The following is a 19,838-nucleotide window of genomic DNA, read 5'->3' as shown; positions in this document are numbered from 1 at the left end:
CTGCTTCAGTGTCATCCTACAGCATCTGCGACCGCGGGTTGCTGCGACAGGGTCCCTAAAAATTTCGAGAGGAGTCTGTCAGTGCAGTCTGGAATGCGTCGTCCAGTCAGAAGCCCGGATTCCTGGCCGATTCCGTCATTCCGCGCCCGAATAGGGGCGGACCAGGTTTGGAGGTGGTGCACAGGCTGGGTTCTGCCTGCGGGCCTCGGCCCCAGGTAACTGCGTTATGTAAGCTGCGTGGTTCAAAAAAGAGACTTTTTGAGACTAATTAATAAGGTACTTATAGTAGCTATACTACTATGAATCCTCTTATACCTAATACTACTATATTTTAATTAATAAAGCTATCTACTATACTAATATTACTAACGTCTCTATTAACGTAATATCTAAAGTTTAATACGAAATACTATTATTAATTACTATTAGTATAGCTTTAAAAGTTTACTATATATAAATAATATATAGTTAGTTTATTATTAAACTTTTTAGAAACTATATATAGTTTAATAAACTAAACTAAACTTTTTAATAATAATTTATTTTATTATTTATTAAGATTAGTTTATCTATTCTCTTAAAGTTAATATCCTTTTTAATAATATATATAGAAACGAGAATATTGTTAGAAATTAAGATTATATAAATAGCTAGTTATAGCTATCTCTATATTATAAACGTTAGTAAAGTTAAATTAAGCTATTTTAGAAGAGATTAATAAGGATATTATTATAGAGGGGTTAATATAGTATTAGAATCTTTATACCTAGCTTAGTAAGTTTTATAGCCATACTAATCCTTACTTTTAAGGTTATCTATAACCTTAAGAGATAAGGCTAAATGCAGGTAGTATATCTGTTAATGCTTTAAAGCTTATTAGTAAAAAAAAAAATCTCTTTCTAGAACACTAAAAAACTGGGTAACAAAACCAAAGCACAGGCTGGGTTCCGTCGATGAGCTGCACTGCTTGCGACACGGGGCCGAAGATATTCCGGGTGCTTCCCCAATCTGGACCTGACGTCTTATGTAAGACACCTCACCTTGATGTACCCAGGAACATGGGATGCCCGTGCCGTTGCCATGTCCAGTACCTACTTACGGTATGTATTCACTTGGCTGGACAATAATTGATGATAAGAATGCCCAGATAGAAACCAAAGTTTGAGTATCCCGCCACATAGTCAGCTGCGTACCAGTTGACTCCAAGTGTGACGTGCTGCAAGTTGCATCCTCTCGCAGAGAACAGCTTGCCTTTTATGCGGCAGTGTCCGTCCTACTTATTTATGTTAGCCAACCAAGACCTTCCAGATAAAATGCATATGCAGCTCAGCAGTGAGCTAACGGTGTCAGAACTAGTAGAATACACCCTTCAAAAAGAAAAGAAACGCCACGAGGACAGATCGCAGAACAATCCACAACAGCAGGTAACCACGTAACCTAGTAATATGAATCTTCCTTCATACACGGGTTCCTCGGAGCTGAGCTATCGGTGTCCGCGCGCGAGAAGCCTCCCGCTAATCGTCCTTAGCTCTAATGTAGGGCCCGGTGCAGCTCTTCCACCGCCACACTCAACACGTCCCGCCTGACGTTGCGCCTACCTGACTTAGGTACCTACCTTACCTACCTCACAAGCACCCGACCCGTCCAGCCTGGGCACTCAAGGCCACGCGGCTGCCTCCATCACATAAAGTGGCCCGCCGCAGCACCCCCTGGGATGCCGCATTGCAGCCAGTGGCATTGACACACTGAATAGCACTCCCACCCAATTGGATTGGCTCAGCCTTTCCAGGCAACATCATCCAAGCCATCCGGCCTCTTAGCAAAGCTGGCGCCAATGGTTTACTTGTCCCAAACATCGCGACTCAACAATCTACACATTCTACGCAAAATCTTCCCTGCGATCCAAACTGCGTGATCTGGCCATCACTGCAGACCTGACACAACATAAATTGCTGCGCGCACGCGTTACCAGATACCGACCCGTCCGAAGCTATCCGATGCAGATCCCCAAGCAACAGTACACGCCCCCTCGACCGAACTTTATCACCACCTCCGCCTACGCGGAATTTTCCTAAAGAGTTGCCCACTGCATACACACTCTCCCAATGCGGGCGGGATGCCTTCTCCAACTTCGTACCGTTCCGCGGACCCGCCAGGCTCCCCAGCGAATGATTCCGATTCAGACCTCGATCTCGACATCCAGGAGCTCGATCCTGCGACTACGACTACCCACCGCAGCCCTGGACTCATCCGCAGCGACCGCCAGACCACTGAACATCGATCGCCACGTATAGCACTGCGAAACCTACGTATGGGGGGCTCACGTCGGGCCGGGCAGAAGGCCAGAGGGTATGGAGAGCTGGGCAAGAACCGCGACGACGACAGCGACGATGGAGAAGCCCTTTTGGGCGAATCCGAGGGCTCCTCATCACGATATAGGGATGGCAGAGGATCCGACGATGACGACTCGCCTCTCCTGCCGGGCGGATCGCCTGCGAGGCGCCGTTCGTTTGCTGGGGATAAGTTCGAACGTCTGAAGTCGGGTTTACGATTGCCCAGCTTCATGTCGAATTCAGGGGCGCAGGAGGCAAACAACAACGACGGCGAAGACCAGGACGAGGACGACCCATCGACATCCCGCCTTGTCGCCGTAGGGTCGTCCCAGTCGACGAGATTTCCCCCGAACCTGATATCGAACGCCAAGTACACGGCCCTCTCGTTCCTGCCCGTCACTCTCTACAACGAATTCTCCTTCTTCTTCAACATGTACTTTCTGCTGGTAGCTCTGTCGCAAGCAATTCCAGCGTTGCGAATCGGCTACCTTTCGACTTATATTGCACCTTTGGCGTTTGTGTTGATGATCACCATGGGCAAGGAGGCATACGACGACATTGAGAGACGACGTAGAGATAACGAGGCGAATGCGGAGGAATACACCATTCTCACTTTTGACGAGCCCGGTCGTGGTATGGCTTCGCACCGATCCCACAAGAGACTCAAGTCGGATTCGATGAGGAGGGGCAAGAACTCGGTGAACAGCCGGGACAGACTGTCGGATATCCAGGAAGAGGAGGAGCGAGCAGAAGCAGATGGGGCCCTCCCTCCGCCGTCGTCATCTGTGCGCGAAGTCGTCCGAAAGTCTCGGGATCTCAAGGTCGGCGATGTTCTCAAACTCGGTAAAGGTCAACGAGTCCCTGCCGATGTGGTCATTTTGAAATGCATCAGTGCGGAATCTACCACCGCGGCCCCTGTAATGGAGACCATTGCGGAGGAGGAATCCTTGTTGGTTGATACAGACGAAGAGCATTCGAAGGATTCGTCTGACGCAAAGGGCAAGGAAGCAGAGAAGAACGATGGGAGTGGCGGCAATGCGTCTGGCGAGACATTCATCAGAACTGATCAGCTCGACGGTGAAACGGATTGGAAGTTGCGGCTGGCATCACCTCTGTCCCAGTCGCTATCAACTGAAGAATTTGTTCGCCTCCGTGTCACCGGAGGCAAGCCCGACAAAAAGGTCAACGAATTTATAGGCACTGTCGAGCTCTTGTCTTCCAGAAGAGATGCTCAAAGTCAACAAGGAGCGCTCGATGGGGATGAAGGAACTTCTGCACCTCTATCGATCGACAATACAGCCTGGGCAAACACGGTAATCGCCTCCAGTGGGACGACTCTGGCGGTCATCATGTACACTGGTCCTCAGACAAGGTCCGCCCTGTCTACAGCTCCCTCACGATCCAAGACTGGTCTCTTGGAGTACGAGATCAACTCTCTCACAAAGATTCTCTGTGCTCTGACCCTGGCCCTATCCGTTATTTTGGTCGCTCTGGAGGGTTTCTCGAATACCGAGGGCAACGTCTGGTACATCAAGATCATGCGGTTTTTGGTTCTTTTTTCGACCATCGTACCCATCAGTCTACGTGTCAACCTCGACATGGGCAAGAGTGCGTACTCTTGGTTCATCCAACGGGATCCAGGTATGCCTGGGGCTGTTGTCCGAACGAGTACGATTCCCGAAGACTTGGGCAGAATCGAGTACTTGCTCAGTGACAAGACGGGAACCTTGACTCAAAACGAAATGGAGATGAAGAAGATTCATGTCGGTACTGTTTCATACGCCAACGAAGCCATGGACGAAGTCAACTCCTATGTTAAGCAAGCTTTCCACATCCAACCTGCCACCGATCCTTCGACACGCACAGCTCTGGTCACGCCCTCCTCTCAGGTGTCCAGCTCGGTAAACGTCGGTGCTACTCGTACAAGAAGAGAAATTGGTTCCCGTGTGCGAGACGTTGTTCTTGCACTGGCTCTGTGTCACAACGTCACCCCGACTACAGAAGAGGAAGATGGCAAGACGGTCGTCTCGTATCAGGCGTCCTCCCCTGACGAGATTGCAATTCTTCGATGGACCGAGTCTGTTGGTCTTCGTCTGGCTTATCGTGACCGAAAGAGTATGGTTCTGGAGTCGACAGATACTGGCCGTGAAGTTGTGCGGGTGCGCATTCTGGACGTCTTCCCCTTTACATCTGAAGGGAAGCGCATGGGCATCATCGTTCAGTTCTACGAACAGGCTCAAGCCGCGCCTCCCAATCTGGCCGACAGCGAAATCTGGTTTTATCAAAAGGGTGCCGATACGGTCATGAGCGCTATCGTAGCCGAGAACGATTGGCTTGACGAGGAAACCGCCAACATGGCCCGTGAAGGTCTTCGCACGCTTGTCGTTGGACGCAAGCGCCTGTCTTATGAGCAGTACCAGGAGTTCTCCTCAAGCTATCAGGCAGCTTCCTTGGCTATTACTGGACGCGACGCAGGCATGCAGCGAGTTGTTTCTCATCATTTGGAGCGCGGCCTGGAGCTTCTCGGAGTCACCGGTGTCGAGGATAAGCTGCAAAAGGACGTCAAGCCTTCGCTGGAGCTGCTGAGAAACGCCGGGATCAAGATCTGGATGTTGACAGGTGACAAGGTTGAAACCGCGCGTTGCGTTGCCGTCAGCTCCAAGCTGGTCGCTCGCGGGCAGTACATCTATACGGTCGCCAAGCTTAAGAAGAAGGACAACGCTCAAGACCATCTGGATTTCCTCCGCGGCAGGACAGATTCATGTCTTCTCATCGACGGCGAGAGTTTGGCCCTGTTCCTTACCCACTTCAGAATCGAGTTCGTTTCTGTCGCCGTCCAGCTTCCCACCGTGGTCGCTTGCCGTTGCTCGCCGACCCAAAAGGCCGAGGTGGCGAAGCTGATCAAGGAGTACACCAGGAAGCGAGTTTGCTGTATCGGAGATGGAGGCAACGATGTCTCCATGATTCAAGCGGCAGATGTCGGTGTCGGTATTGTGGGCAAGGAGGGTCGTCAGGCCAGTTTGGCTGCTGATTTCTCCATTGACCAGTTTTTCCACCTGACCAAGTTGCTGGTTTGGCACGGACGAAACAGCTACAAGCGGAGTGCTAAGCTCGCTCAGTTTGTTATTCACCGTGGTTTGATCATCGCTGTCTGCCAAACGATGTACAGCATCGCCATCAAGTTCGAGCCAGACGGTCTTTACAAGGTAAGTTTGTCGGGAGTCAACATGGACATCTTCTGACATTTTGCAGGACTGGCTTCTCGTGGGATACGCCACATTGTACACCATGTTCCCTGTTCTGTCCCTCGTTCTGGACAAGGACGTCGACGAGGATCTCGCAAACCTGTACCCCGAGCTGTACAAGGAACTTACATCCGGACGATCCCTCTCTTACCGCACTTTCTTCGTCTGGGTTCTCGTGTCCATCTACCAAGGTTGCACCATCCAAGGCCTGTCACAGATTCTCACCTCCGTCGATGGCCCCAGGATGGTGGCCGTGTCGTACACCGTTCTGGTGCTCAACGAACTCATCATGGTTGCCATTGAGATCACCACGTGGCATCCTCTCATGATCCTCTCCATCGTTGGTACGTTCCTGATCTACGTCGGGTCCGTGCCGTTCCTCGGCGGGTACTTTGACCTCCAATTCATCATCACCTTGTAAGTTGTCCGTGCCGTCTGTGTTTGGCCACATGCTGACAGGGCCCAGGGGGTTTATCTGGCGTGTCCTCGCCATTGGGGCGATATCTCTCATCCCTCCCTACGCGGTCAAGCTGATTAGGAGGACGATGAAGCCGCCCTCATATAGAAAGGTGCAGAGCACGTAGAAAGCATGAGCGTCGGCGAAGGCTCTTTTTTCTTTGTATCATAGGAACATTTTCGGCGTTTGGAACGGGACACGAACCGCGGCCAGAAAGGGAGGCTGCGTTTGCATCACTTAACGGAGTTGAAGGCCGGGGAGATTTATACTCTTCACTTTGTACAGCATTTTCTTTCGGTTTGGATGGATCACCGGCCCAGAAACTAGACAGCGTTACTGAATATCCCATTCCAGGGGCCCTGAATTTCTCTGGTCTAGACTATGATACATGTGCTCGCTTGAATCTTACAATGCCGCCTTGATATCACAGCTTCAGGACAATCCAGTCCTCCAACAAGTCTGGGTTGCCCTTCTGCATCGCACCCAGCAGTCCGCCCACAGGACCTTGCAACTGTCCTCCGTCGCGCCAGATCTTCGGCCCCGCGTACGCCTGCACAAAACCCTCCGGGCCAGAGATGACAAAGACGTTCTTGCCGATCGCGGCTCCCTCCTTCGGAGCGCAGGCGCAGTCCTCGTCCTTGGAAAGGAACCTCTTCCCGGCATTCGGCGCGCCGTCAACCATGCCCAGGTGCGCAGTCTGCGAATGGAACTTGCATCCCTCCGTCGAGACCGGTGGAGGACCCTCGCGCTTCTTGGACCCTGCTTGAGCCAAAGCTGCAGAGAGGTCCAGCTCCCCCACACGCGTCCCTTCTTGGTCAACCACGAGCCTCACATCAAGCTTATCGCCGTACCTCTCCTTCAACGCGAGCAACTCCCTGCTCACGGCAGACGCATCGCCGACCTCCGCGGAGAGGGCCTCGGCATGAATCCCTCCTGCCCCCTTCCCCCCAGCAAAGGGATTCCACCCCCAAGAAGAAATCGATCCCTTCTGCTTCGCCGGCGCCGCGTCCTGCACCTCCTCGCGACCCCTCACGGCCCAGAAGATAGTCACGTCCACCCCGCGCGGCAGGACAGCATTCGCAGCCTGCAATGCGCTCGCCACCCCCGTCCCGCCCGCCAGGAACACCACTCGGCCACCGGCCTCGCACAGCCGGCTGCGCAGGTCAAACTCCCCGTGCGGCCCGCGGATCTCGACTGAGTCGCCGGGGAGCAGCCGGGAAAGGTACGTCGAGACCTCGCCGCCGCGCAGCGCCCTCACGTACAGCCTCAGCGTGTCGTCACCGGCTGCGCCCGGGAGCGGGGTGTACTCGCGCGCGACCTGGATCTGGGGCTGCTTCACCTCGACGCACCACAGGTCGAAGACGTCCCACAGCGACGAGAGCGGCGCTGGCCCGGTATGTGGCGGTTTGAGGGTCAGGATGAAGGATGTCGGGGACACGGGGTCTTTGGAGGTGACGGTGAAGGGGACGAATTTACGGCCGTTGGCGAGGATGGTGGCCTCGGACGGGTCGGAGGAGGGTGCGGAGGCGGGGAAGAGCCATTGGGAGTCCCATGCGACGCCGGCGACGGCGAGGGCGAGGAGGAGGGGGATATTGCGCGGGGTAAGGAGGCGTTTGCGGGTTGTTGTGGATTTGAGGCGACGGGTGGGTGGGAGTTTGCGTTGAGGTGTCACGGGCGTTGGTCGGGGTTTTTGAGTGTGGAAGTGATGTGAAAGGCGTTGGATTTGGCATGGTGAGATGAGTGTCGGTTTTTGGCGTGTTATTGAAGTGAGGGAGTGAGTGTGCCAGGACTGGGTGAAGCCCGACCGGGCGGCGGCGCTGGCGACAAAAGCCATCATCCGCCTTTTATGAATGTTTCGCAGCTAAAGATGACAGACCGATAGTTCTCTGGGATATGATAGCGTTTTGGGCTTGTTGGCGAGATTGGCGATGGTGACATAAACGACTTGAAAAGTCGAGGTTGAGCGGACCCGCCAATCAAGTGAGAGCAATGGACAGGTCACGTGAGCGCCACAACGACGATGATTATCTCACAATACGCGTCTGAATGAATCATTGGTAAGATATATTTTCTTATGCCTACCTTTAAAAGGCACGGTCATTGTGCTTTAGGGGCGGTCCAAAGTACTAAGCTGTTGAGCGTAGTTGAATGTCAATGCCGATGCCCCTTTTCCTTGACACAGCCGTTCAGGTCTAAGTCTAGTCCACGCTCACTTGAGTGGTGGTTTCCTCTATAATACAACAGAATCTTAAACTGCCATCGCCGTCTTCATATCCTCAGAATCTTCCTGTTCTGATCGATGCCGCCCCGGAACATATCCGCGACAACCCTTCCCCCGAGAACCGTCTCCCTCACGATCCCCTCGACATGCTTCGGCTCAACACGCCCATACCAAATGCCCATCCCGGCGAGCGGGTGATTCTCCCCACCCTCCATCTTCATCTTCGGCGGTATATAAACAATAATGTTCCCCGCAAACTTGTGTCCTCCAATGTGGCTAATCAGCCCAACCCTCGCCGACAACATCTTCTCCTCTCCCCCAGGTGGCGCCGCAATCCTCCCCGTCTCACCCTCATACACCTCAAAAGGGCCCCTAGCAACACCGACTCCCAGCCCCTCAAGCTGCCTCTCAAATTCGTCCCTAAGCGCCGGACCCATCACGCCGCACCGCATGTCGCGCCCGCCGTGCCCGCACACCAGCACCAGCACGTCCTCTACGTCGCGCACGCCGTACAGCAGCGACCGGTACGCCTCCTTGCGCGTAAGCCGGTCGCGGTGGATCGGCGACAGGCCGTCGTGCATCTTGTGCAGCTTCTCCGGCAGCAGGTAGCCCTTGGCGAGCGCCTGCACGCTGTCGAAGCTCACCCGCGGCAGGAAGGGCACGTACTTGAAGCTGGGGAGGAGGTACGCGCTCGTCGTCTGCAGCTCGCTCCGCTTCGGCACGGAGGAGGGGAAGGAAGCGTTCAGGACGGAGATGTTGTGCCACGGCTGTGCTGTGGTCAGTCTCTTTTCTCACTCATAGCAAGCTCATTGATATCGCCACCCTCTCCTCGTCTCATTTGACGGACAGAAAAAAACTCACATCGCTATACGTCCCACCACGTCCAAACAGCTCCTTCAGGTCCGCAGCCAGGTTATCCCCGCTGTTCTCCTCCTCGATCCTCGAAACCCAGTCGTCCTTTCCCGTGCAGACGAGCACCTGCTCCGCGTACGCCGACACGACGCCATTCAGAGGGCTCTTGAAGTCGATCGGCAGGCCCTCGGGCATCGCCGGCGTCTCGGCGCATCCGCAGGTCGGCGACGGACACTTCGGGACCGTCTCGAATGGAGGCGGAGGCGGCGGGGGTCTCGCGGTTGACGAGGACTTGGCCGCGTACGCCCGCCGGAACGAAAGTGGCAGGTGTGTAGTGGGCTGCCGCCGCGCCAGGCGCGAGACTACTCTCGCCGGTAACATCATCCACCGAGGCCGGAATATTGGGACTCGGCTCCTCGCAATTGATTTTTCTCTGAAGTAGTCAAGATGGTTCTATCAAACACGGCAGCGGCGATGGACGGAAGTCACCAGGGGCCGTCCGGCACGGAAGACAAGACACAGCAGCCTATGACGTTCGGGGCTCGGTGCGGAGCCCGGCGCCGAGCTGGTGGGTTCCAGGTCGCGCGCGCAAGGTCATGTTAGGTAATCCCTCGCACCTAACTGGCGCCAAACACCCGCCCTGGCCAGGTTCACTTTTAGGTGGGAACGCTAGCCCACGACCGGCAACACCCCCCCGAGCAAATCGGCACTTGTCCATACCTATTCGCACGTGAACGCCCTTTTCTCCTTCTTTCTCTCGCTCGCTCCCTCCCGCGCTCCGTACCATGTCCGAATTCCGTCCCATCTCCCACACCCGTCAGCGGCTTGTCAAGGGTCTGGGTAGGGGCAGCGCCGCCATGCGCCTTATCATCCCAACCGGGCGACTCGGAGCCGACTGAGGACGGCTTCGGACTTTGCTTCCCAAAAACAACCATGAACACCGCTCCTGTGAAGAGGAAGCAGGGGAAAGGGGGGGCCGCAAATCCCAGTCGCAGACAGATTTAAAGATTAATCAACAACCTTGGAGGGGATCGGACGGATGACCGGCCGGCCCCGAGTGGTGGTGGTGGTGGTGGTGCACTGCGGTCGCCCCGTCCTCACTCAACCTCAGCTCTTTTGTCCCAAACCCCCTGAATTCCAAAGGAGCCTCACGAACTCCATTCCTCGTTGCAGCGCGCAATTCCCCGTCACCGAAACAGCCCCCCCTCCCCCGTCGCTCATACCTAACCCAAAAAGCGGGTTACGCTTTACGGCCCACAGGCAGGCGCAAATCATCAACGGAGCATAAAAGCGAAGTAAGTCAGACATTCGCGCGCGCGAGTAAGCAAAATAAAAAAAAACGACGACCCGTTCTCCACGGCCCGGACCACGGCACCGCAACGCCGTAAAGTCTTGGCTTCCATTGGGTCGATCGCACTTTCGAACCTTGACCGAGATATGTGTCTCGACTTTCGTGATTTTATTCCCGTAGCATGCCACCATGCACAGCACATCCCGTTGCGAGACATCAGATCATGGTTAGATCGGACAACGGGCCTTTGTGCGCGCTAGTTAGACTACTCGCTACCTTACCTTTCCAGCTTTCCACAAAACTAGGCTGAACCTGTTTAGCACCCACGGCGCTGTCACGAAAAGAGTAAATGCTCAATGGTATGGGGGCCGCTGGCTTTGATTTACATGACTAGCCATACGCGCGAAAAGAGAGGGGTGAGGACGGACGGTTGAGGCATGGGGGGGATGGGGGGCAGGCAAGGCAAGCACATCATATCAAATTCATAAAAAGACATACACAAATCTTGAGGCTCTTTCCCCCCCCCCCCCCCTTCCAATTGCGGCCCCCCCCCCCCCCCCTTCCAATTGCGGCCCCCCTCTTCCCTTTCGGAGGGCGGGCGGGATATCACGGCCGGTATTAACAACCCACCCACACCGGCCAAAGGAAAAAGAAAGCATTGAGTGAGAGGGAAAAGGAAAAGAAGGAACCCACCATTCCACACACTGCAAGTTACCCCCCTTCCTAAGGTCATTCCCGCCGCTACCGATGACAAGGGCTCTCCGTCTGCACCTTGAGGGGTGCGTTGGACGGGCGTGTCCGTCATTGGGCAGAAGAACGAAGAAAAAAAGCGTGAAGAGAAAAGACTGGACTGGACCGGCAAACACAAACAACAAACGCAGACTAACAAAAAGTCCCTTCTCTCCCCCTCCCCCCAGCCCACCCAGAGAATTTACCGAGACAACATTGCATCCCGTATCTGTTTTCGTGCAGCACCGCGAGATTGCAAAAAAGCTCCCCCCTCCCCTCCCCCACCGACGAGAAAAAAACTCCACGACCGGTGTGCGCTGGTGACTGGTCCGCCACAGCGGTCCGACGAGCCGAGGGGTGAGGTGAGCACCGTATGTGGTGGCATGTATGTAAACTCGCGCTAGAATCTGACTGCAGTTGGTTCATCTCATCCAACGAGGAACCTCCAGCACTCATCCTTGAAACTATGGAAGTGAAAATACAGGGCTCCATGGCCCCTGTTGATCCTTCCAACAAACGTCGCCGCAGATGTGGCAACATGCCCGGCCGAAAGAAAGAAGAGAAGCATATTCCGGTTCCTACGGGATGCGCAGTCTGGCAGGGCTATCCGTACCGGCTTCAATTAAACGCACCGTTGAGAAACCGAGCCGAAGGGGGGAGGGGGGCAGGCTGCCGTCGTATGCCGCATCCCGCATGCCAATCATGCGGCCAACCTGAGACATGCAGACCGATCCCTCCATTCTGCAATATCACGGCCACAAGGGATGATGGATGATACGGCGGAAAGATCTGGCTATTTTTCCCTCATTTTATTCGGATTTTGGTGGCGTGAGTTACATCACATCGCGCCCTATGCTATGCTTCTTCGTCTCTATCATCTCGTGTTGCCTGGTTTAGCTCCTCCTGGGGCTGTCTCCATCTACGAATGCAGTAGGTGACAATTGCCCGTTTCTCACCCTCTCCTCTGCCTCTTGCTGTCTCTCCCCAACTCTTGATTGGCCGGCCTTTTCATACGTCTTTTCTCATGTACAGGGTATAATGATACATAGACAAGAGTCTAGCGAAGCAAAACTGACTATGAACAAAATTCTGGGCGCAACACCACATGGCTGCTTCGTGATAATCTCAGCGTGCAGGCCATATATGAGCGTTTAAGGCCGTCAGTACAAAAAAAAGCAAGTAAAAAATCCACGTGTCCCCAGACGCCGTAAATGCAATGCATGTAGAAAAAGAAAGAAACAAGTCTGGTGCCGACGTGGCTAGCTGCTTCAGCTTCGAATGTATACGAGATCCATCCTTCGAGGAAATGTTGTGTCCATTGGATCGTCCATCTGCCAGCACCTCCCCGCAGGCAGCTTGCTATCCTTGCTCTCGTCGTGATCAAACACCCTGCTACCGGCGAGGGGCGCGTCGCTGGGCCGACGATCCCGCAGAGCACGTAGTGCATCGAGCCTCTTTTCCATGGCCGATTGATGGGCCCGAGCCTCTTCCCATACCATTCCTGCAGCATCGACAATCGCCCTTGCGACCGCGAGCCGATCCAGAAGGACCGAGACATCCGCCAAGGACCCCTCCGCCGTGAGGACGTCAGTAGCCTCGAGGATGACGTAGCTCATGAAAGGAGGCGGCGCACTGATGGGAGCTCGGCGGCCCTGGAGTAGCACTTCCAACATGCCCGTGATGTCCAGAACCCGCGTTGCTTCCTCATGGATGCGCGTTCCGTATTGTAGCCGTACCGAGGCAGCGATCGGCTCTGTCCGGACGTGTCGATGGATCTTCATGAGCCCGTGGAGATATACCAGGTGGATCGTGAGGAATGTGCTGAGAGTGCCATCTTGTGCAGCCAGGGCCATATTGCCCGAACTGTAAGTGAAGCACTCAGGCAGGGACTCGCGCCATCCGATCAACTTCTCCATCACGGTGTCAATGAAGCCCGCGGCGTCGTAGTCTGTTTCTTGGCTTTGGGCAGCCCTGTAGAGTTCAGACATAGCCTCACCCCAGATGGCCACAAGCTGTACCAGGTAGGCCAAGATACCCAATGGCCGAATGACGGCTTTGGATGACATAGCCATCGCTGCTGGGAAAAAGGAAGCGTCGGATTTTGCCTGACGTTCGAACAATTCGTTTTCGCATGGAAGTCGGATGAAGATGTCTTTGACGTTCAGGATGCTCAGCCGATTGGGAAACATGCCGCTGAGTCGTTCCAGTACGAAGCATGCCCAGTAAGTTCGTCTTCGGCTCTCTGAATATCCATCTCTTTGCAATCCATAAGGGAAGTCTGTCAGGTCCGCTTCGATCGACTTTTCAAGTTCGAGGTTTAGCTGCAGATCGATCGATGCTGATATGGCTCCACTGATCAACTCGTTCGCGTCGTTCAGCCTAGAGAGTGACAGGTAGTACAGCGCGAGAAGCAGACGAGCCTGCGCGAGCTGAAGGCTGCAAGCAGCTCGGTGCTGCGCGTAGTGGGCGATCTGGGCGTATTCGTTGGCGATGTTCTTGGGTCCTCCTGACAAGGCTACGCCGACGGCGAGGATGCTATAGATGAGCATCAGGTCTCCTGGAGACTTGATATAAGCATTACCGGTCACCCAGGATTTGAACGCTGTCTCGGGCAAAAAACGAAGGGCCATGGTGCTGTCGGTGTGTACGAAGAAGGAGGAGATTAAGGTGCTAATTGATTCAGGGTCGGACACATACGGATCTGATTGCCATGCTCGGTTGAGCAGGTGGTCTTGGATGGGAGGAAGCTCATAAGGCTGGCGATACTGCCAGGAAAGGCTCGCCCTGGGCGCCTCGGGGGTGCGATTCAGCGACGGCGGCTCGCTTGCCATGGACGGATATGAATCGAAATCCAACCTCATCCTCTTGTGAGACATTGGAGGCTCCGGACTGGGCTGGCGCAAGGTCGTCCGGGGAGAGACCGAGGCGCTGGAGTTGCTACCAGGTCGGTGAATTTCACTGGCAGGACCTCCCATTCGCCGGACATCTTCTGGCTCGGCCGCAGCTGTCGATGGAGACGTGTTGTGGCCACCTCGAGGTCTGATATACTTCCAATTAGCAAAGCACGCAGAGAAACGGACCGCCCGCTTGAGGCGACTCGGCGATTCACCACTTACGCGTTCTTGAACTTGCAAACCCGGCCAAACTTCTCGCACTGGACGCACCGAGGGAAATCGGGATCGCACTTGATCTTCTTCTCTCTGCACGTGACACACGCAATCGCGAGCCTCTTCCTTGGCTTCCCTGCCTTCGTTACACCCCAGTGTGCGTTGACTTGTTCGCCGTCGATGATGGTCTTGCAGTGGCTCCCGTCGTCGTAGAAGAAACACAAGCCTTCACCTGGAACTTCGGCAGCCCGCACAAAACGCGGCAAGAAGTGTGTTCCGGTCCAAATCTTGGGCCCAAGACCATCCTTCGATGGGATTCCGTCTGAGTTCGTGGCACTTGTAAGGGGTTGTGACTGCATCGGGCCGGATCCCGACGAAGGTCGTTGGTCTCGGTAAGAAGACCCAGAGTCCTTGGATGGAGGGTACTGGTACGACGGTCTGTCGTAGGGACCCGGAAGCTGTGGCTGAGATGCTTCTCTTGACACCAAAGAGTACTCGTGTCTGCCTGTTTCGTGGTGTATCGACCACCTGCCTCCCAACCCAACGTCGCTTCTGGAATCCTGACGCATGTGCTCCGTCTCACGATAACGAGGTGACCCCGGCCCTGAGATAGATTGAGACAAGCCTCGCAGCGCCTGCCGGTCATGATCGTATCTGTTGTCATAAGTGCTCCTCGGCTGAGAAATAGCCGGAGAAGACTGCGGTGGGAAGTAGGAACCCCCGTACGGACGATCGCCATGAGATGGAGGGAGACGCGGCCGATCCAGAGGAGATGTAGCTGGATACCCGGTAGGCCTGTCAGACAACGGAGAGTGCAACGGCCCGGCCGCGGGCCCGAGGATGCTGCTCAGTGGGGGGAGTGACAGGCGAGGACCGCTTTGTGATGAATCTCTGCGGCTCGAGAGCTCTGCTATGCTCTTGTTTGCCATGTCGGCGGCCGGGCTTTGTTCATAGTTCGACATTGGAGGAGATACTGGTCCGAATTTGGCGTTCCAAAGCTTCTCTGCAGGAGGAGACGGTCTGGAGGAGTAAGATGATGAAGATGGGCTAACCAGCCCGGGAGGAGAATCTGGGGCGGCCAAACGGGGGTGGGGTTCCAGAGTTAAAATACCCATTGAAAATGCGAGTTGACGTTGTAGCCGTTGAGCATTTCCGGCTTGGAACCTCTTACGATCGTTGTCGTTCCCAAGGTCGTCAAGGTTTGGACCGTTGACCGGCAGGATAGTATGTGGACGAAAGCTTGAGAAGTTGGTCGAAAGACTTAGCTGTTCAGCAGATCTGGGCTGCAGACGGCTTTGATATTAAAGTTCGTAGGCCACGGCCGGGGGGTGAGTTGAGAGAGGGCGACTTCGGAACCCGCGAGTTCGATCAGCGAGGTGTGAACGAGAGAACGGACTGTCGTTATACTTGATGCTTGCTTCGTTATGGCGGACTGTTCTGTTACTCGTTTCCTTCTCTTCTTTCCTGGCTATGCCAACAAACAGAGACAGGAAGAGTGGAACGAAGAAAGAGAGGAAGAGTCTGAGGTGTGAGAGAGAAGGGTGCGATGGAGACGGGTGGCTTTTGAGACTCGGGAAGAGCAAGGTAGCTAGGCAGGGCATGCGCGGAGAGCGCCTCCAAGTATGGATCGCATATCCTATCCACATCATAAGTATACTTGGCCATAGGGTAGTTGGCCTGCTACCCCCGTTAGGCCACACTCAGGGTAGCGAGCTGCGAGAGAGATACACCGAGGGGCCAAAAGGAGACACTAAGGATGAGGACCAACAGACTGGATTGGCTTGGCTCGTTAGATTGGGGAAGGGAGCCGGAAGGGGCACCAATAGAGTGCTGCAAGTGTACACGACGGGTAGGAAGTACCGTTCGTTCTAGGCGCACACACGTGCGGTGCGTCTTCCATGGCCCTCGACTGCGTCTCCGCCGTCTCGCCTGCTTGGTTAGGACGAGGGGGTGAGGAGGCAGCTAGTCCGACCTAGCGCCTCATCGGCACCGACGGCATGGCGTGTACCAGTGGCCTTGTCGACGGTTGCGAGGGGGGGAAGAGACGAGTTACCGCGTACCTCCTCTACGTATTTCGGAGGCACAATTCGCATTCCCTCGAGGCATTAGTCTGACGGATAGGGCCTCTGGCCAGCGTCGCAGTGTAATAAGGCACAGCGATGGTAAAATGGGGCAGCTGGGTCTAGTTATGCTCGATGAGGGAATCCTGGTTGCATGCTGACAGGGGTCCAACAGAGTAACGGGGATTAGATGCAGCAGAGGGGTGGCATGGGGAGCGAACAAGAGAAGCCGCGAAGGGAGGAGCTCCCGGTACATAGTAGACGCCCTGAGAGGGCTGGTCAGGGATGGCATGGAGCTGGTAGGGGGGTTCATTGAGCTGGGGCACCCTTGAACTTTTGGGGACGGGAAGGATAAGACGGGGAGGCTGCGAGAGGCGAAAACGTGTGAGGCATGGTCCAGGTTCTGAAAAAGGCCAATATTTGGTGTTGACGTTGCAAAGGGGAACGAGATGACGGCATCGATCCTTTGTGCTGAAGAGGTCGGATGAGAGATGAGATGGTTTTTGCGGTAAAAGGATGATGCTGGTTGGCGCTGCGTTTGCTGTTGCAGCTCTTCGACTTGGACGTTGCTGACCTATCTCAATGCCTGGGAACAATCCAGAGCCCACGTGCCAAGCCCAGGGCTCATCGAGAACACGAGGAAGAGAGAGAGTCCCGGCAGCGATGAGGGTACGCTTCGTGCCATTTCTCGTTGTTTTTGCTGTTGGAGCTCGAAGGATGCATGATGAGGGTCAGAAATCCCTTGCTGTGATCCACAGAGAGTGAGCCCAGATGGCGAATTGGACGTAACGAGATAGGCTCGGGGTGCCGGGCGAGAAAAGGAAATAACGAGAACGGTTCGCCGGTTGTTGGTTCATTCCAAGAGAGGTTGTGGATCTCGGCGCGGGGTTGCGCGCTGGACATCCCGTCACGCCAATCTCAGAGTGACATGGGAGGTACTCCCTCCACCATACAACGGGTGCCCGTACCAGTGTTGTCGCTGAGTGTGGCTGTTGCATGTAGGAGTATCCCGGCGAAGAACTTTCAGATGGAGACCCCGCAGCCAGAGTTTGAGCTTCGACAAGGGACTGGTCGTCTCCGAATCGTTCGTCGAATCGTGTCGTTTCCTGTAAACGAGAGTGGTCAGTGATGTCGACAAACAATGAAGCAATGTCAGAGAAGAGGTACTCGGGCGTTTGGCGTGAGCGCCAGTGGCGCAAAAGTACTTACCTGCCTGTCTTGGGAGGCGGCCAAAGTAGTGTAGCTCTTGCAACGTCCTGGTGGGCTTGAGGAGACAAGGTTGCCCGTCCCCTGCAGCGATAGGAGAGGCTAATAAGACGCGTCCGGCATGTCTTCATTAGGTCGATCCCATTCCCCTGGGTACACTGTGACGGTACGGAGGGCTGCGAAGATCTGGACCGGACCTATCGTGGACTGCAGCCGGCAACGCAGCGACTTGCATCGGGGTGCAGACTTTGCAGTGCAGTGCAATGCAGCGCAGCATAAGGCATACGACAGGGCTCAAGAGATGGAGTTCCGCAGCGAGGATTGCCGATGTGTCTGGGCTGGGAAAGGACCGCATTGGTCTTAGGCTTTGGTATGTGTGCTGAGGTCGAAAGAGAGACGGTGATTTGACTCTCGTAATTGTAGCCATACAGCGAACAGGGCTGAGAGTCGGATGGCTCTCTTCGCTCTGGTGAGCAAGTTCAATTTCACGAGAGCGGCCGAGGCGCAGATTCTGGCGCAGCGCTAGAAAAAGGGAGGAAGCTGGCTGGCTGGCGGGCTGGCACTGTGGCATCGTGACCAGGATCAACTTCAATCCAGGGCCAATGCCTGCCGGCAGAATGCTCGTCTTGGCGGCGGGTTTGGCAGCCTCTCAGAGTCTTGGGCTGAAGATCGACTTGCGAGACAAGACAAGACTAAACAATCAAAGAACGAGACGTGTGGTTCGGGCTCAATGACGCTCCACCAGTCAGCCGTCGGCTGCAGTGGTGCAGACGCTAACCCAGGGAAGATGGCATAGGTGGTCCTGGAGAGAGAGAAAGAGACAGTGCCAGTGGTGTAAGTCGTGGGTTGCGTGTGGAGCGACAACTGCTAGCGTCCGCGCCGACGCTCACTCGATTAGCGTTATGGTCCATCCCATGATCCGCGTGGCTGGAGACGGACGAGGTGCTCCTCATCCATCTTGCTGGCCCGTCGGTCCCTTTCCGTGCTCCCGCGTCCGATTCGCCCGCCCGTCCATTATGTTTCCTGAAGCACGCCATGTCGAAAAACGTGTTCTTGGAGAACCTTGGACCGGTGTTTCGTAGGCGGCTTTTTACAGTTTTGCCGCCGACGGTTGAGCGTGGAAGAGAGGCATCCGTTCCAGTGGCGGGAAATATGAAGCAGACGGCTCTGGCACCAAGGCGACGGGTTCATTGTGCGATTGTTGCAAGTTTGTGGGCTCTCTGGTTACTGTCTTGGGCCTCGGGAGAGCAAAGTCCATCCACAGTGTACTGTCGCAGTGGCTCGGTCGACGCCGTGGTTCTGCCGGGGTTGAGTTGCATTGAAGAGCCGGAAGACGGTGCAGTTTTTGGATAATTTGCTGTGGTTTGCAGGGAAAATGCTGCCTCATGGCGCCGCCTGCCAGGACATCAACGTGCACCAACAGTGCGGCGGCGTTTGCTTGACAGAAAGGAATGCCCCTCCATCTCCGCGCTGAGACAGCCGATGGTTTGCCGTTGATGAGGATCGGATCCGAGATGGGACAGAGGCGATGGGGCGTGGAGATGTGGCATGAAGATGGAGACTGGGCGTCAGGTGGGAAAAGAAAGTATTGGAAAGGATGCGAGCTCGATGCGGCAAGACTAAGCCGTGGAAGTCTCCAAAGCTGTTGCCGTGCAAAGGTTGTCCAAATACGTACCCTGTCTGTCTAGGTATACATCACATACCTACCTACCTTGCCTATCTTACCTTACCTACCTGAGTTTCCACCTGCACCGGATCTTGGAAGGAACGTCGGCAACTTTGTCCGCACCTTGCAAGGAAGGTTCAGATTGTTGCAACTGCAGTTGTGAGTGAAATAACACCAATGGAAGCCACGCCACAGGAAAATAAGGCACGCCAGGTAGATTGCAACTCAGACGAGGCACCACCCCGTAATTGCCCATACATAGTAGAAATACTGCGTACAGCTGGGCTTCCTTGAGCATCTGAAAAAAAGTTTGCTTGGAAAAGTTAAGCGAGCAGGCGGCTCTCCGATCTATGGGTCGAATCTATATGATGCCTTCCATCCCCTGAGCACTGTGCATCCTGCGGACGAGGTGTTGTCCTTCTGACCTTAGGTCAGCACCTTAGTGGCAGTACTTAATAAGGCACTTGCGAAGTTTGTTAGAGTGTTGCTCACGGCACTGAGAAGGTGACCAAAAAAAAAATAAGGCAGAAAAAACTTCAACAAGTCGGGTTGATGCTAAGGGACCTGTAGGGTGACATCAAACCTTAAGCACGCTGCCCGTGCTGGCCTTGCCTTGTCTTGTCGGAATGCAAGGCTTGTCAAGATTTGGCATGTGGCAACGGAATGTAACA

The 19,838-nt window shown here is 54.8% G+C and overlaps 5 protein-coding genes across 5 annotated transcripts; 1 reads left to right on the top strand and 4 right to left on the bottom strand.

Annotated features, from left to right (window-relative positions):
* Positions 1-2,116: 2,116 nt before the first annotated feature.
* NEO1 (putative phospholipid-transporting ATPase NEO1) lies at positions 2,117-6,162 on the top strand (the record flags this gene model as incomplete). Its single annotated transcript, XM_037319944.1, has 3 exons — positions 2,117-5,539; positions 5,586-5,995; positions 6,045-6,162. 3 exons carry the CDS (start codon positions 2,117-2,119, stop codon positions 6,160-6,162), a joined length of 3,951 nt encoding a protein of 1,316 aa, XP_037181357.1.
* A 297-nt stretch (positions 6,163-6,459) lies between these two features.
* On the bottom strand, positions 6,460-7,869 carry CYC2 (Cytochrome c mitochondrial import factor CYC2; the record flags this gene model as incomplete). Its single annotated transcript, XM_037319943.1, has 1 exon — positions 6,460-7,869. One exon carries the CDS (start codon positions 7,867-7,869, stop codon positions 6,460-6,462), a length of 1,410 nt encoding a protein of 469 aa, XP_037181358.1.
* A 434-nt stretch (positions 7,870-8,303) lies between these two features.
* On the bottom strand, positions 8,304-9,303 carry AIM32 (Altered inheritance of mitochondria protein 32; the record flags this gene model as incomplete). Its single annotated transcript, XM_037319942.1, has 2 exons — positions 8,304-9,023; positions 9,118-9,303. 2 exons carry the CDS (start codon positions 9,301-9,303, stop codon positions 8,304-8,306), a joined length of 906 nt encoding a protein of 301 aa, XP_037181355.1.
* A 3,093-nt stretch (positions 9,304-12,396) lies between these two features.
* CGCA056_v004686 (putative transcriptional regulatory protein) lies at positions 12,397-13,959 on the bottom strand (the record flags this gene model as incomplete). Its single annotated transcript, XM_037319941.1, has 1 exon — positions 12,397-13,959. One exon carries the CDS (start codon positions 13,957-13,959, stop codon positions 12,397-12,399), a length of 1,563 nt encoding a protein of 520 aa, XP_037181356.1.
* Positions 13,960-17,026: 3,067 nt separating this feature from the next.
* CGCA056_v004685 (uncharacterized protein) lies at positions 17,027-17,856 on the bottom strand (the record flags this gene model as incomplete). The annotated part of the gene is made up of 3 exons (XM_037319940.1): positions 17,027-17,401; positions 17,505-17,603; positions 17,659-17,856. The coding sequence occupies 3 exons, from the start codon at positions 17,854-17,856 to the stop codon at positions 17,027-17,029; spliced, it is 672 nt and encodes a 223-aa protein (XP_037181353.1).
* Positions 17,857-19,838: the final 1,982 nt, after the last annotated feature.

Source organism: Colletotrichum aenigma (genome assembly GCF_013390185.1).
Source record: "Colletotrichum aenigma strain Cg56 chromosome Unknown KSG_Cg56_contig03, whole genome shotgun sequence".
Taxonomy (NCBI): Eukaryota; Fungi; Ascomycota; class Sordariomycetes; order Glomerellales; family Glomerellaceae; genus Colletotrichum; species Colletotrichum aenigma.
The sequence above is the reverse complement of the archived record's forward strand: the minus strand, read 5'-3'. Positions and strand labels throughout refer to the sequence as shown.